Source organism: Oncorhynchus mykiss, chromosome 21, assembly GCF_057628025.1.
Source record: "Oncorhynchus mykiss isolate SJ-2025 chromosome 21, ASM5762802v1, whole genome shotgun sequence".
NCBI lineage: Eukaryota > Metazoa > Chordata > Actinopteri > Salmoniformes > Salmonidae > Oncorhynchus > Oncorhynchus mykiss.
This window is the reverse complement of record NC_143042.1, coordinates 28,999,784-29,013,642: the sequence shown is the minus strand read 5'-3', so window position 1 is coordinate 29,013,642 and position 13,859 is coordinate 28,999,784. Positions and strand designations below refer to the sequence as shown.

Here is a 13,859-nt window from a genome sequence, read left to right as displayed (position 1 = left end):
CCCCCCGTGTGGTTCTGGGATTTTTGCTCACCGTTCTTGTGATCATTTTGACCGCACGGGTTGAGATCTTGCGTGGAGCCCCAGATCGAGGGAGATTATCAGTGGTCTTGTATGTCTTCCATTTCCTAATAATTGCTCCCACAGTTGATTTCTTCAAACCAAGCTGCTTACCTATTGCAGATTCAGTCTTCCCAGCCTGGTGCAGGTCTACAATTTTGTTTCTGGTGTCCTTTGACAGCTCTTTGGTCTTGGCCATAGTGGAGTTTGGAGTGTGACTGTTTGAGCTTGTGGACAGGTGTCTTTTATACTGATAACAAGTTCAAACAGGTGCCATTAATACAGGTAATGAGTGGAGGACAGAGGAGCCTCTTAAAGAAGAAGTTACAGGTCTGTGAGAGACAGAAATCTTGCTTGTTTGTAGGTGACCAAATACTTATTTTCCACCATAATTTGCAAATAAATTCATAAAAAAATCCTACAATGTGATTTTCTGGATTTGTTTCTTCTTATTTTGTCTGTCATAGTTGAAGTGTACCTATGATGAAAATTACAGGCCTCTCTCATATTTTTAAGTTGGAGAACTTGCACAATTGGTGGCTGACTAAATATTTTTTTGCCTCACTGTATATGTATCTACCAATAGGTGCCCTTCTTTGCGAGGCATTGGAAAACCTCCCTGGTCTTTGTGGTTGAATCTATGTTTGAAATTCACTGCTCGACTGAGGGACCTTACAGATAATTGGTAAAAATGTTGACTTTGACATGATGGGGTATTGTGTGTAGCCCAGTGACAAATAAACAAAATGTTATGCATTTTAATTCAAGCTGTAACACAACAATGTGGAATAAGTCAAGGGGTGTTTATGCTTTCTGAAAGCAATGTAACTGCAATCAGGGAGCGGTACAAACTAAGAGGAAAGTTTGGCAAAAAGTTGCTTCCAAGCTGTGGAGATGATAATGAACAGCATTTTGGCAAAGATAATTAGAAAAGTAACTCACCAGAATCAGCAAATTCTGAGGAGACAGAGGAAGAAAAAGAGATACAAAGAGATAGAAAGGGAGAGGGAAAAGATCAACCAGATTATGTACAAGCAGATAAAACATGATAAAACATTGGACCTTAAAGCTGAGATCTGCATAAGGTGAAACAGTGCCACTGGTCGCCCCAGATGCATTTTTTATAGTTTTTGTTTTGTTTATGAAACGGAGAAGAGCATCCAGCATCGTGGTAAAAAAAAAGTACTACATACTAGGCTGTTCTAATTAATTTTATCATGGTTTCATGATACACCTGGTTTTATGGTCCTTGAGTCCACACAACATATCGCTCTGTCACCTACAGTAGACCCTGATGAACAACATGGGGGGGGGGGGGGGGGAATTAAGCCACCGACATGCTTTTTTGTCCTACCAGATCCACGATGAGAAGGTTCTAGCTAGTGCATCCCTCTGCCCTTCAACTCTTGTTGGATGTAGATGTCCGGTTTATCATGTCCCAGGCTCCCATGACTGTTACGATTATTTATTTACAAGTTATGTGCATGTGCCTAATGAACTCAATCTAATATAATCATTTAAAACATAATTGATGAATGATCTAATATATATATAGTGCCTTCAGAAAGTATTCATACCCCTTGACTTATTCCACATCTGTGACCTGTTTCAGGAAACTAGGCGTATGTCTAGTTTTTTTGTACCAAAATGCGTTTTTTGGCAGAAATGCCTTCCGCATGACTGATGTGCCCATTGTAAATGTCCTGTTACTCAGGTCCAGACGCCAGGATATGCATATAATTGGTACCATTGGATAGAAAACCCTTTGAAGTTTGTAGAAATCTTAAAATAATGTATGAGACTATAACACAATTGATATTGTAGGAGAAAATCCAAAGAAAAACCAACCAGAATTTTTTTTGTTTGAGATCCCATGCTCTTACAATGGAAAGCTATGCAATTCCAGCTCCCAGATTGCAATTCCTATGGCTTCCACTAGATGTCAGCAGTCTTTGTTCAAAGGTTTAAAAAAAAACGAACATGACGCGGACTTGCTCATTTTACTTTTTTATTGAACATACTTCTTTCCGTATAACATATTATAGATTAATTACATTTTAGGGTACCTGAGTATTAAATAGAAATGCAGTTTAACTTGTTTTAACAAAGTTTAGCGGTAGCTTTTTGGATTCCTTTGTCTGCATGTTGAACTCAAATCGATGGTGCCAAATAAACTGACTTTTTGGGATATAAAAAAGGATTTTATCCAACAAAACGACCATGCATGTTGTAGCTGGGACCCTTTGGATTGCAAATCAGAGGAAGATTTTCAAAAAGTAAGGGATTATTTAATCGCTATTTGCAATTTTATGAAGCCTGTGCTGGTTGCAAAAATATGTTGTGGGGCGCCGTCCTCAAACAATCGCATGGCATGCTTTCGCTGTAAAGCCTATTGTAAATCGAACAATGCAGTTAGATTAACAAGAATTTACGCTTCTAACCGATATAAGAGACTTGTATGTACCTAGATGTTTAATATCCATAATTGTATGATTATTTATTTGAATTGCATGCCCTCCAATTTCACCGGAAATTGTCGACAGGTCCCGCTGACGGGACACCTAGCCCTATTAGGAGGGTGTGAACGATGCTAAATGATTGTAGACAAAGAAGGACTCTCCAATAGTAGTACCAAAACATTCAAAGGCCATTTTCTCAAAAGTGAGTTTACAAATTAAATCAACTTTCAAAGCAAAATTACTTTCCCATTGTTCCTCAACTGTAGTGTTATGATATACCATTTTGTAGCTCTGAGTCTCTACTTTTATCCAATGTACAAAACACAATTTCAAATTTTGCTACATCAGACCGATTTGAGCCGGTCGTCACATTTGTTGTGTTACAGCCTGAATTCAAAATGGATTAAAAAAAATGTTTATCCATCTACACACAATACCCCATAATGACAAAGTGAAAACATATGGTTAGAAATTCTAGCGAACGTATTGAAGATGAAATAGAGAAATACGTAATTTACATAAGAATGACACCCCTGAGTCAATACTTTGTAGAAGCACCTTTCTGGGTAAGTCTCTAGGAGCTTTCCACACCTGGATTGTGCAACATTTGCACGTTATTATTTTCAATATTCTTCAAGCTCGATCAAATTGGTTGTTGATCATTGCTAGACAACCATTTTCAAGTCTTGCTATAGATTTTCAAGCTGATTTAAGTCAAAAATCTAACTCGGCCACTGCAACTCCAGTATAGATTTGGCCTTGTGGTTTAGGTTATTGTCCTGCTAAAAGGTCAATTCATCTCTCAGTGTCTGGTGGAAAGCAGACTGAACCAGTCTAGGAGTTTGCCTGTGCTATGCTCCATTATGTTTATTTTTTAACCTGAAAAACTCTCCAGTCCTTACCAATTACAAGCATACCAATAACATGAAGCAGCCACCACTATGTTTGAAAATATGCAGAGTTGTACTCAGTAATGTGTTGTATTGGATTTGCCCCAAATATACTGTAACACTTTGTATTCAGGGCAGATTTACTTTAGTGCCTTGTTGCAAACAGGATGCATGTTTTGGAATAGTTTTATTCAGCCTTCCTTTTTTTCACTCTGTCAATTCGGCAAGTATTGTGGAGTAACTATAACATTGTCGATCCATTGTCAGAACAGAAATTGCAAGATTATGTTATAATACTGTTATTGCATTAAATGGTTGTTTTATGCAACAGAATAGAGGGTTCTTAACTATATTGTGTCTGTATGAACTGAAAGTGGGCCTCTGGGAGATTTAACACTGATAGTGGATTTACGATGGATTGGTGATAAACCTAACAAGACTGCATTCCATTGCATGATTAGTGTCTGCGTGCCTGACTGGAAGGTACTAGGGTGAGATGGCTCGGGGCCAGACCCTGGTTTCCACACAATGAGGCCTTTTTTACAGCAGATACTGTCTGTAAATTATAAGTATATTTTGTACTTGTGACCCATTCCATGCATCTGTTGTTTGTTATGTAGACTGTATCTTGGCTATAAAATACCTTTGTACCTTTGTCTCGAGGCTCTCAACAAATCATCTGAGGGTGATTCGTCGACCAGCCATCATTATTGCAGAGCACTCAATCGATTCACTTTATATGTGTGTGTTGTATTGACCTGCTGCCTTATTAATAGGTGAATAAAATTTAGTTTAAGTATAACTCTGACTTGTGTGATAAGTTTGTCTCTCCTCATTTGATAGTAAAGTAATTAACTGCCACACCATCCTCAATTTTCTCCTATCACAGCCATTAAACTCTGTAACTGTTTTAAAGTCACCATCAACCTCATGGTGAAATCCCTGAGTGGTTTCTTTCCTCTCTGGCAACTGATTAGGAAGGACATCTCTATCTTTGTAGTGACTGCTTGCATCGATACATCATCCAAAGTGTAATTAATTACTTCACCAAGCTCAGGAATATTCAATGTCTGCTTTTATTTTTTAAAATTTGCAAGCCCTGGTCTTTGTGGTTGAATCTGTGTTCGAAACTCACTGCTCGACTGAGGGACCTTAAAGATAATTGTAAGTGTGGGGTACAAATATGAGGTAGTCATTAAAAAATCATGTTAAACTCTGTTATTGCACACAGAGTGAGTCCATGCAACTTATTTTGTGACTAGTTAAGCACATTTTTACTCCTGAACTTATGTAGGGTTGCCATAACAAAGGTGTTGAATACTTATTGACTTTAGGCATTACTACAGCTTTACATTTTTATAAATTTGTACAAATTTCAAAAAACATAATTCCACTTTGACATTGTGGTATTGTGCATATGTCACACCCTGATCTGTTTCACCTGTTTTTGTGCTTGTCTCCACCCCTCTCCAGGTGTTGCACATCTTCCCCAGTGTATTTATCTATTTAATGTCTATATAAACAATATTATTCTCTCTGCAAATTGTTTTACCATTCACTTGTATGCAGTTGTTGTATGTGCTATTGGCCTCACGGTTGAGCAGGCTCTTTCTGAGCTTCAATCTGTCTTTACTTCCCTGCAGAAAGCCTTTGTTGAACTGAAACTGGTTCTCAATGAATGTAAAACCATGTATATGCTATTTTCTAAATCACATAAAAATGTTGCTGATTATTTATGCATACGTACATTGAATGGTGCACTCATTGATCATGTCCCTGAGTATACATGTCTGGGCTTTTTACAAAAAACATGTTAAGTTAGTTAAGAAATTGAAAATTAAAATAGGCTTCCTATGCAGGAGCAGATCATGCCTTTCATTAAATAGCAGAAAGAAAATAATTTAGTCAACATTTATTCTGGTTATTGACTATGGCGATATCATCTATATCAGTGGTCGCTAACCGGTCGATCGGCCATCTTTCTAGAGCTCTGACTTTTCGAAACCTGAAGATCACTGACGTCGTGCTTTGACCTCGTTGACCATCAGATGCAGGTACCATCAGTCCAGTAAAATAAAAAAGCTAATTTTTTCAATTCATGCTCCACAGTGCCTCACAAGTGCTAAACCAACAGATCTATTTTGTTATCAAAGTTCACATTTTGAAATATAATATGGTCTTATTTACAATATTGGCAGGCCAATCATATAGCCAATATGCTATGATAATGTATTAGGCCTACTGCCCAAACCTCATTCCTACAAAACTGTTTGTGTGAGGTTAATGTACAACAACAAAAAATCTGAGCAGTAGATCTCAGCTTACTTTTTGACTGCCAAAGTGATCTTGACTCAGAAAAGGTTGGTGACCACTGATCTATATGAATGCAGCTGCCAATTGTATTGAAGCCATTAGATGTTGTGTACCATAGCACATTAAGCTTTATTAGGGGCAATAGGTTCAGCACACATCACTGCATTTTGTATCAGTAAGTAGGTTGGAACTCTTTGAAGTATCGTGGATCAATGCACTGCATTCTCTTTGTTTATATAGTCCTCTTACATAAACTCTCGCTTTACCTTACTACATTGTTGAAGTACAGGCATACGGGCTACCTGACCCAGGCTCAGGGATGGCTAACGTTGGAGATCCCTTCAACCTCCAATGAATTGGGTAGATCTGCTTTTAATTTTTCTGCACCTTTCATGTGGAACAATCTCCAAAACACCCTGAAATTGGAGGAATTGGTGCCGATAGGGCTTTTCAGACATCAGACTTTTTTCATTGATGAACGTATTTGTTTTTATGATTGTTTTGTGTGTATGATTGTGTGTATTTTTGTGTATATTTAAGTGCTTTTATTGAATAGATGTGTATATTTTTGTATCTACAGGGCTCACCTGTAAAAGAGACCTTGGTCTCAGCTTGACTTCCCTGTCAAAAATAATAATAATGAAAAAAATCCTTACTGATGCCCTATTGGTTTGAAGATAGACAGCAGCTATTGGAAAATAACTGCAATCTAATCCATGGCCAAGATCAATCCTAAACAGAGAATGCCTAAAGCCTTATAAACTGCAAAAAGTTAAATTACATACAGCTAAACCAGCAGGTGTCTTATAGGACTCCATCCTCCCCTGCAGATATGAGATAACAACAGGAAATTAAGACCTCATCTCACATGGGGGAAGTGAGGTGCTCACAGTTAAAAGACCTCGTTTTTTGACACCATGACTCACAGAGGGTACTGCAGTCAGTGGTGGTTGGTGAAACTTTAAATTGGAGGATGGGCTCATAGTAAAGGCAGGAATGGGATGAATGGAATGTATAAATATAAAGTATAAATCAAATCACATTGTATATGTCACATGTGCCGAATACAACAGGTGCTTTACAGTGAAATGCTCACTTACAAGCCCTTTCCCAACGATGCAGAGTTAAAAATAAGAACAATTTATTAAATAATAACACAAGAGGAATAAAACACACAAGAATGATGCTATATACAGGGAGTACCATTTACATTTTCAGGGGTCTAAGGTAGTTGAGGAAGATGTGTGTGTGTGTGGTGTCAGTATGTGCATATGTGTGTTATGTGTGTGTGTGCATATATAGTGTATGAGTGTGTGTGGGTTTGTGTGTGAGTGTGTGTGGGTTTGTGTGTGAGTGTGCATAGAGTCAGTGGCCCAAAATGGGGTCAATGCAGATAATCAAATGGTTACCCAGACTAACTATTTACCAGTTTTATGGCTTGGGGATAGAAGCGGTCTCGGAGTCTGTTGGTCCGAGACCCGATGCTCCGGTGCTGCTTGCCAGATGGTAGTAGAGAGAACAGTCTATGGCTTGGGTGGCTGAAGTCTTTGGCAAATTATCGCATGATATAGAGGTCCTAGATGGAAGAGAGCTCGGCCTTAGTGATGTACTGGGCCACCTGCACCACCCTCTGTAGCGCTTTGAGGTCGAGAGTGGTGCAGTTGCCATACCAAGCGGTGATGCGTCCAGTCAAGATTCTCTCAAGGTGAAGCTGAATAACTTTTTGCTAAATCTTTTCAGCCTCCTAAGGGGGAAGAGGCACTGTAGTGCCCTCTTCACGTCTGTGCAGTGTGTGTGTGGACTATGTTTAACCCTTTGTGATGTGGACACTGAAAAACTTGAAGGTCTCAAACCGCTCCGCTATAGCCCTGTTGATGTGGATGGGGGTGTCCTCACCCCCCTGTTTCCTATAGTCCATGATCAGCTACTTGGTCTTACTGATGGTGAGGGAGAAGATAACAGTTCTCTGACCTCCCTGTAGGCTGTCTCTTCGTCGTCGGTGATCAAGACTACCACTGTCGTGTCATCAGCGTTGGAGTTGTGCGTGGCCATGCAGTCGTGGGTGAACAGGGAATACAGAAGGGGACTAAGCACACACCCCTGTGGGGTCCCCATGTTGAGGGTCAGTGTAGTGGAGGTGTTGCCTACACTCACCACCTGGAGGCGGCCTGTCGGGAAGTCCAAGATCCAGTTGCAGAGGGAGGTGTTCAGTCCCAGGATCTGAGCTTGCTGATGATAATGCTGAGCTGTAGTCAATGAACAGCATTCTTACATAGGTATTCCTCTTGTCCAGGTGGGATAGACCAGTGCGAAGTGCACATCTGTGGATGTGTTGGGGCGCTATATGAATTACTGTGGGTCCAGGGTGTCTGGGATGATGGTGTTGATGTGCGCCATGACCAATCTTTCAAAGTACTTTGTGATTACAGATGTGAGTGCTATGAGACAATAGTGATTTGTGACTGACTGGCTCAAATCTGTCTTATGTAGCAAAATTTGAAATTGTGTTTTTCACATTGGATAAACGTAGAGACTCAGAGCTAGAAAATTGTATATCATACACGACAGATGAGGAACAATGGGAAAGTAATTCTGCTTTGAAAGTTGATAAACTTGTAAACTCACTTTTGAGTAAATGGCCTTTGAATGTTTTGGTTCTACTACTGGAGACCACTTCTTTGTCTACACCCATCCAGAATCATTCACACCCTCTTAAATTTTAGCCACTCCCATATCTTCAAGGGTAGATCCGGCATTCTGTACTAACAACAGCAGTCAAGCACACAAGCTAACTGGTTAGCTACTTCCGGACACAAATGAGAGAACAGGTCACTGAACATTACTTGCCATGGCAGAGCTGGTTAGGCTGTTATGTTATCCACAGCGTTGGTGACTTTAACTGTCTGTCAGATTGTCTGTTCATAAATTCAAAGCGTTTAGCTTTCGGAGCGTTCAGAGCGCACACTGGACACTCTGCCTGATGAGCAGGGTTGATCAGAATGTTCTGACCTCACAATGACAGTCAAGCCTGCAAGCTAACTGGCTAACATTGGCTAGCTTGCTAGCTACTTCCAGACACAAATGAGACAACACCCCACTCTGACCATTTTCCTCACCCTAGCAGAGCTGGTTAGGCTGTTTTCATGTTATCCAGTGTTGGTGACTGTAACTGTGCTGCTGGCAACAATTTAATGACACTTTTTTGTCAACGTTTACTGACACCGGCCATATTCAATAGGTGTTGAGCATTAATAAGTTATTCTGCGCTCTGGCACACTCAGGCAGGTTACCCTGGAGTTCTTGGGAACAATAACAATTAGGTTTAGTTTGAAACGTGTTGGGATTACAGAATATTGGGACAAGAAGAGGTTGAAAATGTCTGTGAAGACACTTGCCAGCTGGTCTGCGCATGTTCTGACAACGCGCCCTGGTATTCCGTCTGGCCCAGCGGTTTTGCGAGTAATAACAAACTTAAAAGTCTTACTCACATGGCCCATGGTGAGATCACACAGTCGTCCGGAACAGCAAAGACTCACCTGCATGACTCAGTGTTGTTTACATCAAAGCGAGCATGGAAGGCATTTATTTTGCCTGAGAGGCCTGCGTCACTGGGCAAGTCACGAATGGGTTTCCCTTTGTAATCCGTAATCATCTACAAGCCCTTCCACATCCAACAAGCGTCAGAGCCGGTGTAGTAGGATTCTATTTTATCCCTATATTTTCATGTTTGATGGCTCATTGGAGGTCGTAGCAGGATTTCTTGTATGTGTCCCATTAATGGAAAGCAGTAGCTCTATCTAGCGTGGATACTGCCTGTAATCCATAAATTCGACCCTGTGTTTTTGTATAGTGTTTGTTTGGTCTTCGTCCCCATGCCTTTACATGGCACGCCATAATTTGGGTACAATACAAAAAAACTATTACGCATTCCTGCGTCTGTCTCCCGATCCTTCATGCCAATGTGACAGACACATTTCATGGGAACGTTGCAAGACCATTCATGTGTCCAGTTTTATGTGTTTTAAGAGAATATTCCCTCAACTTCCCACCAAACATACACATGGTTACCATGTTCTCAGAATATAGGATATCAAGATTCTAGACATGTTTCATGGAAACATTGCAAGAACATTTGTGCCCAGTTTTCTATGGGATGTTGATTGAATATTCTCCTAGCCCTTTCTAGGCTTTATGATGTGTTCCTAATTTCTTTAATAAATAGCTCATGAAGAAGACAGTTCTATCAGAATCCATCTAATAGCAAAAACGTCCAGTATGTGCAAGAACTATCTTCATTGAATGTTGGCAGAGAAACGTTAACCTGGGTTAACCTACAAATGACCGGAATTATGAGCACCAGTTTGCCTCTTAACCTTCTGGCTCTGTATGGAAGTGGAACCAGGCAAAGATAAACAAAAGCATTCCATGTTGCTTTGCGTAAACTCTAGAAAAACAGAGGTAGAGAAACAGTGACCATTTTGTGTGTTGGATAACAGCTTACCTTCACTGAGAGGGTCCAGTGTGTGGATCATAAGTTGGAAGATACTGTTTCTCATCAGGCTGTTGTGCAGGGAGGCTGAGCTACCACCTCTCTGAAGCCGGGGCCTAGCCTGCAAGAGGAGCACATTGCCGTTACACAAACAATGGCACCATTACACAACTCTTTCTAGTCCTTGGTGGTTCCCCTAAGGAAATACCTGAAGGACACTATAACACTGTAGTGTTAGCTGTATTTCTCATACAAAATAATGCAGTATCATCATTTCCAAAGCAAAATGCAGAGTGCTGGCCCTCTTCTTAGGTCATTATCTGTATCAGGTCTAAAGTTTGATTGTCCCTGTAGTGGAAATTCTCTGCCCTGGAATGTCCTCTTAATCTAACAGTCAAGATTTTGAGAGACCTGGGTTCAGATCCTGCCTGTGACAATGGCACCCAACTGTAGGACGGTGTCTCATCGAGGATGAGGTCAAAAGGGGGTGAATCTAGTGACCATCAATAGGGCTCATGGTCTTGTGATGAAATAGCCCTAACTGTGACTTCAAAATTAGTGTCACCCTGGGCCCAAGAGGGAATTTCCCCTTGGTCTAACAGTCAAGATGTTTGTTTTTCCTGTGAGAGCCCCAGGTTCAGATCCCACCTGTGACATCCCATTGGTTTAAAAAAATGTATGTTGCCTTTAATTGTGTCTTTAGGTGAAACAATGTGCAAGTCCTTTCCATGAAACCAGTCAAATAACTAAGTGACATGTTACATCTCCAGAACTGCTCTCCAGGACACCTACACCACCCGAGGCCAAAAAGATCACCAAGGACAACAACCACACGAGCCACTGCCTGTTCACCCCGCTATCATCCAGAAAGCGAGGTCAGTACAGATGCATCAAAGCTGGGACCGAGAGACTGAAAAACAGCTTCTATCTCAAGGCCACCACAGCATCACTAACATTGAGTGGCTGCTGCCAACATACTGACTCAATCTCTAGCCACTTTAATAATTAAAAATTGGATGTAATAAATGTATCACTATTCACTTTAAACTATGCCACTTTATATAATGTGTACATACCCTACACTACTCATCTCATATGTACAGTATATACTGTACTCAATACCATCTACTGCATCTTGCCTATGCCGTTCGGCCATCGCTCATCCATATATATTTTTATGTACAAATTCCTATTCATTCCTTTATACACACAAGTGTAAGGTAGTTGTTGTGAAATTGTTAGATTACGTGTTAGATATTACTGCATGGTCGGAACTAGAAGCACAAGCATTTCGCTACACTAACATTAACATCTGCTAACCATGTGTATGTGACAAATCAAATTTGATTTGATTTGAACTCAAATATCATGCCCAAATCATATCAAAATAATTTCAACCCAACTCATTGAACTACTGTACACAATGGGCAAATGCAAAAGCATGCAAAAGCATGCTAACAGGGGACATTTTACTTTTTGAGGGGTTTTGATAAGAAAATGCTAATACTAGTGGTTGGTGGCAGTGACTAGTTTAACCACTAGGCTATCTGGGTTTGAGCGGGCGGGTGGGGGGGGGGGGGGGGTCAGACAGACTGTCTGCACTTTGTGAAAGGCCATAAGGAGGGCGGGGTACTGTATATTTTCTAAACACGTTTAATGGGAGCTTTGCAAGACCACTCATGTGTCCAGTTTTCTGTGTTTTAAGAGAATATTCCCTCAACTTCCCACCAAACATACACTTTTTTGGTTACTACAGTGCCTTGCGAAAGTATTCGGCCCCCTTGAACTTTGTGAACTTTTGCCACATTTCAGGCTTCAAACATAAAGATATAAAACTGTATTTTTTTGTGAAGAATCAACAACAAGTGGGACACAATCATGAAGTGGAACGACATTTATTGGATATTTCAAACTTTTTTAACAAATCAAAAACTGAAAAATTGGCCGTGCAAAATTATTCAGCCCCTTTACTTTCAGTGCAGCAAACTCGCTCAAGAAGTTCAGTGAGGATCTCTGAATGATCCAATGTTGACCTAAATGACTAATGATGATAAATACAATCCACCTGTGTGTAATCAAGTCTCCGTATAAATGCACCTGCACTGTGATAGTCTCAGAGGTCCGTCAAAAGCGCAGCGAGCATTATAAAGAACAAAGAACACACCAGGCAGGTCCGAGATACTGTTGTGAAGAAGTTTAAAGCCGGATTTGGATACAAAAAGATTTCCCAAGCTTTAAACATCCCAAGGAGCACTGTGCAAGCGATAATATTGAAATGGAAGGAGTATCAGACCACTGCAAATCTACCAAGACCTGGCCGTCCCTCTAAACTTTCAGCTCATACAAGGAGAAGACTGATCAGAGATGCAGCCCAGAGGCCTATGATCACTCTGGATGACCTGCAGAGATCTACAGCTGAGGTGGGAGACTCTGTCCATAGGACAACAATCAGTCATATATTGCACAAATCTGTCCTTTATGGAAGAGTGGCAAGAAGAAAGACATTTCTTAAAGATATCCATAAAAAGTGTCGTTTAAAGTTTGCCACAAGCCACCTGGGAGACACACCAAACATGTGGAAGAAGGTGCTCTGGTCAGATGAAACCAAAATTGAACTTTTTGGCAACAATGCAAGACGTTATGTTTGGGGTAAAAGCAACACAGCTCATCACCCTGAACACACCATCCCCACTGTCAAACATGGTGGTGGCAGCATCATGGTTTGGGCCTCCTTTTCTTCAGCAGGGACAGGGAAGATGGTTAAAATTGATGGGAAGATGGATGGAGCCAAATACAGGACCATTCTGGAAGAAAACCTGATGGAGTCTGCAAAAGACCTGAGACTGGGACAGAGATTTGTCTTCCAACAAGACAAAGATCCAAAACATAAAGCAAAATCTACAATGGAATGGTTCAAAAATAAACATATCCAGGTGTTAGAATGGCCAAGTCAAAGTCCAGACCTGAATCCAATCAAGAATCTGTGGAAAGAACTGAAAACTGCTGTTCACAAATGCTCTCCATCCAACCTCACTGAGCTCGAGCTGTTTTGCAAGGAGGAATGGGAAAAAAATTCAGTCTCTCGATGTGCAAAACTGATAGAGACATACGAAAGGTACAAAAGGTGGCGCTACAAAGTATTAACTTAAGGGGGCTGAATAATTTTGCACGCCCAATTTTTCAGTTTTTGATTTGTTAAAAAAGTTTGAAATATCCAATAAATGTCGTTCCACTTCATGATTGTGTCCCACTTGTTGTTGATTCTTCACTAAAAAATACAGTTTTATATCTTTATGTTTGAAGCCTGAAATGTGGCAAAAGGTCGCAAAGTTCAAGGGGGCCGAATACTTTCGTACTTTCGTACATGATTCCATATGTGTTATTTCATAGTTTCGATGTCTTCAATATTATTCTAAAATGTAGAAAATAGTAAGCATTAAGAAAAACCCTAGAGGGAGTAGGTGTGTCCAAACCTTTGACTGGTACTGTATATATATATATATATATATATATTTGAAAGGAACTATAGCAAAACACTCACTGATCAAGAACTTTGTTTTTAGCATTTTGGATGTATAAACTGTTGTTCAAGCGTTTGAAACTGGAGGTGTCATTGCATGCTAACTCACTAGTGACCTACTGAGAGAGTAA

At 40.3% G+C, this 13,859-nt stretch overlaps 1 protein-coding gene across 7 annotated transcripts in view; it reads right to left on the bottom strand.

Annotated features, from left to right (window-relative positions):
* LOC110500322 (sodium/potassium/calcium exchanger 2) overlaps positions 1 to 13,859 on the bottom strand; it is a 187,759-nt gene that overhangs the window by 50,212 nt on the left and 123,688 nt on the right. For 5 of the 7 annotated variants that reach the window (XM_021577626.3, XM_021577628.3, XM_090214348.1 and 2 more), the window contains 2 exons: positions 10,221 to 10,329; positions 1,000 to 1,014 (listed from right to left, as the gene is read on the bottom strand). In XM_021577626.3, coding sequence (XP_021433301.1) covers positions 1,000 to 1,014; positions 10,221 to 10,329 — 124 coding nt within the window. The remainder of the gene's footprint in view (positions 1 to 999; positions 1,015 to 10,220; positions 10,330 to 13,859) is intronic. The other 2 variants (XM_021577627.3, XM_090214347.1) reach the window with 1 other exon arrangement.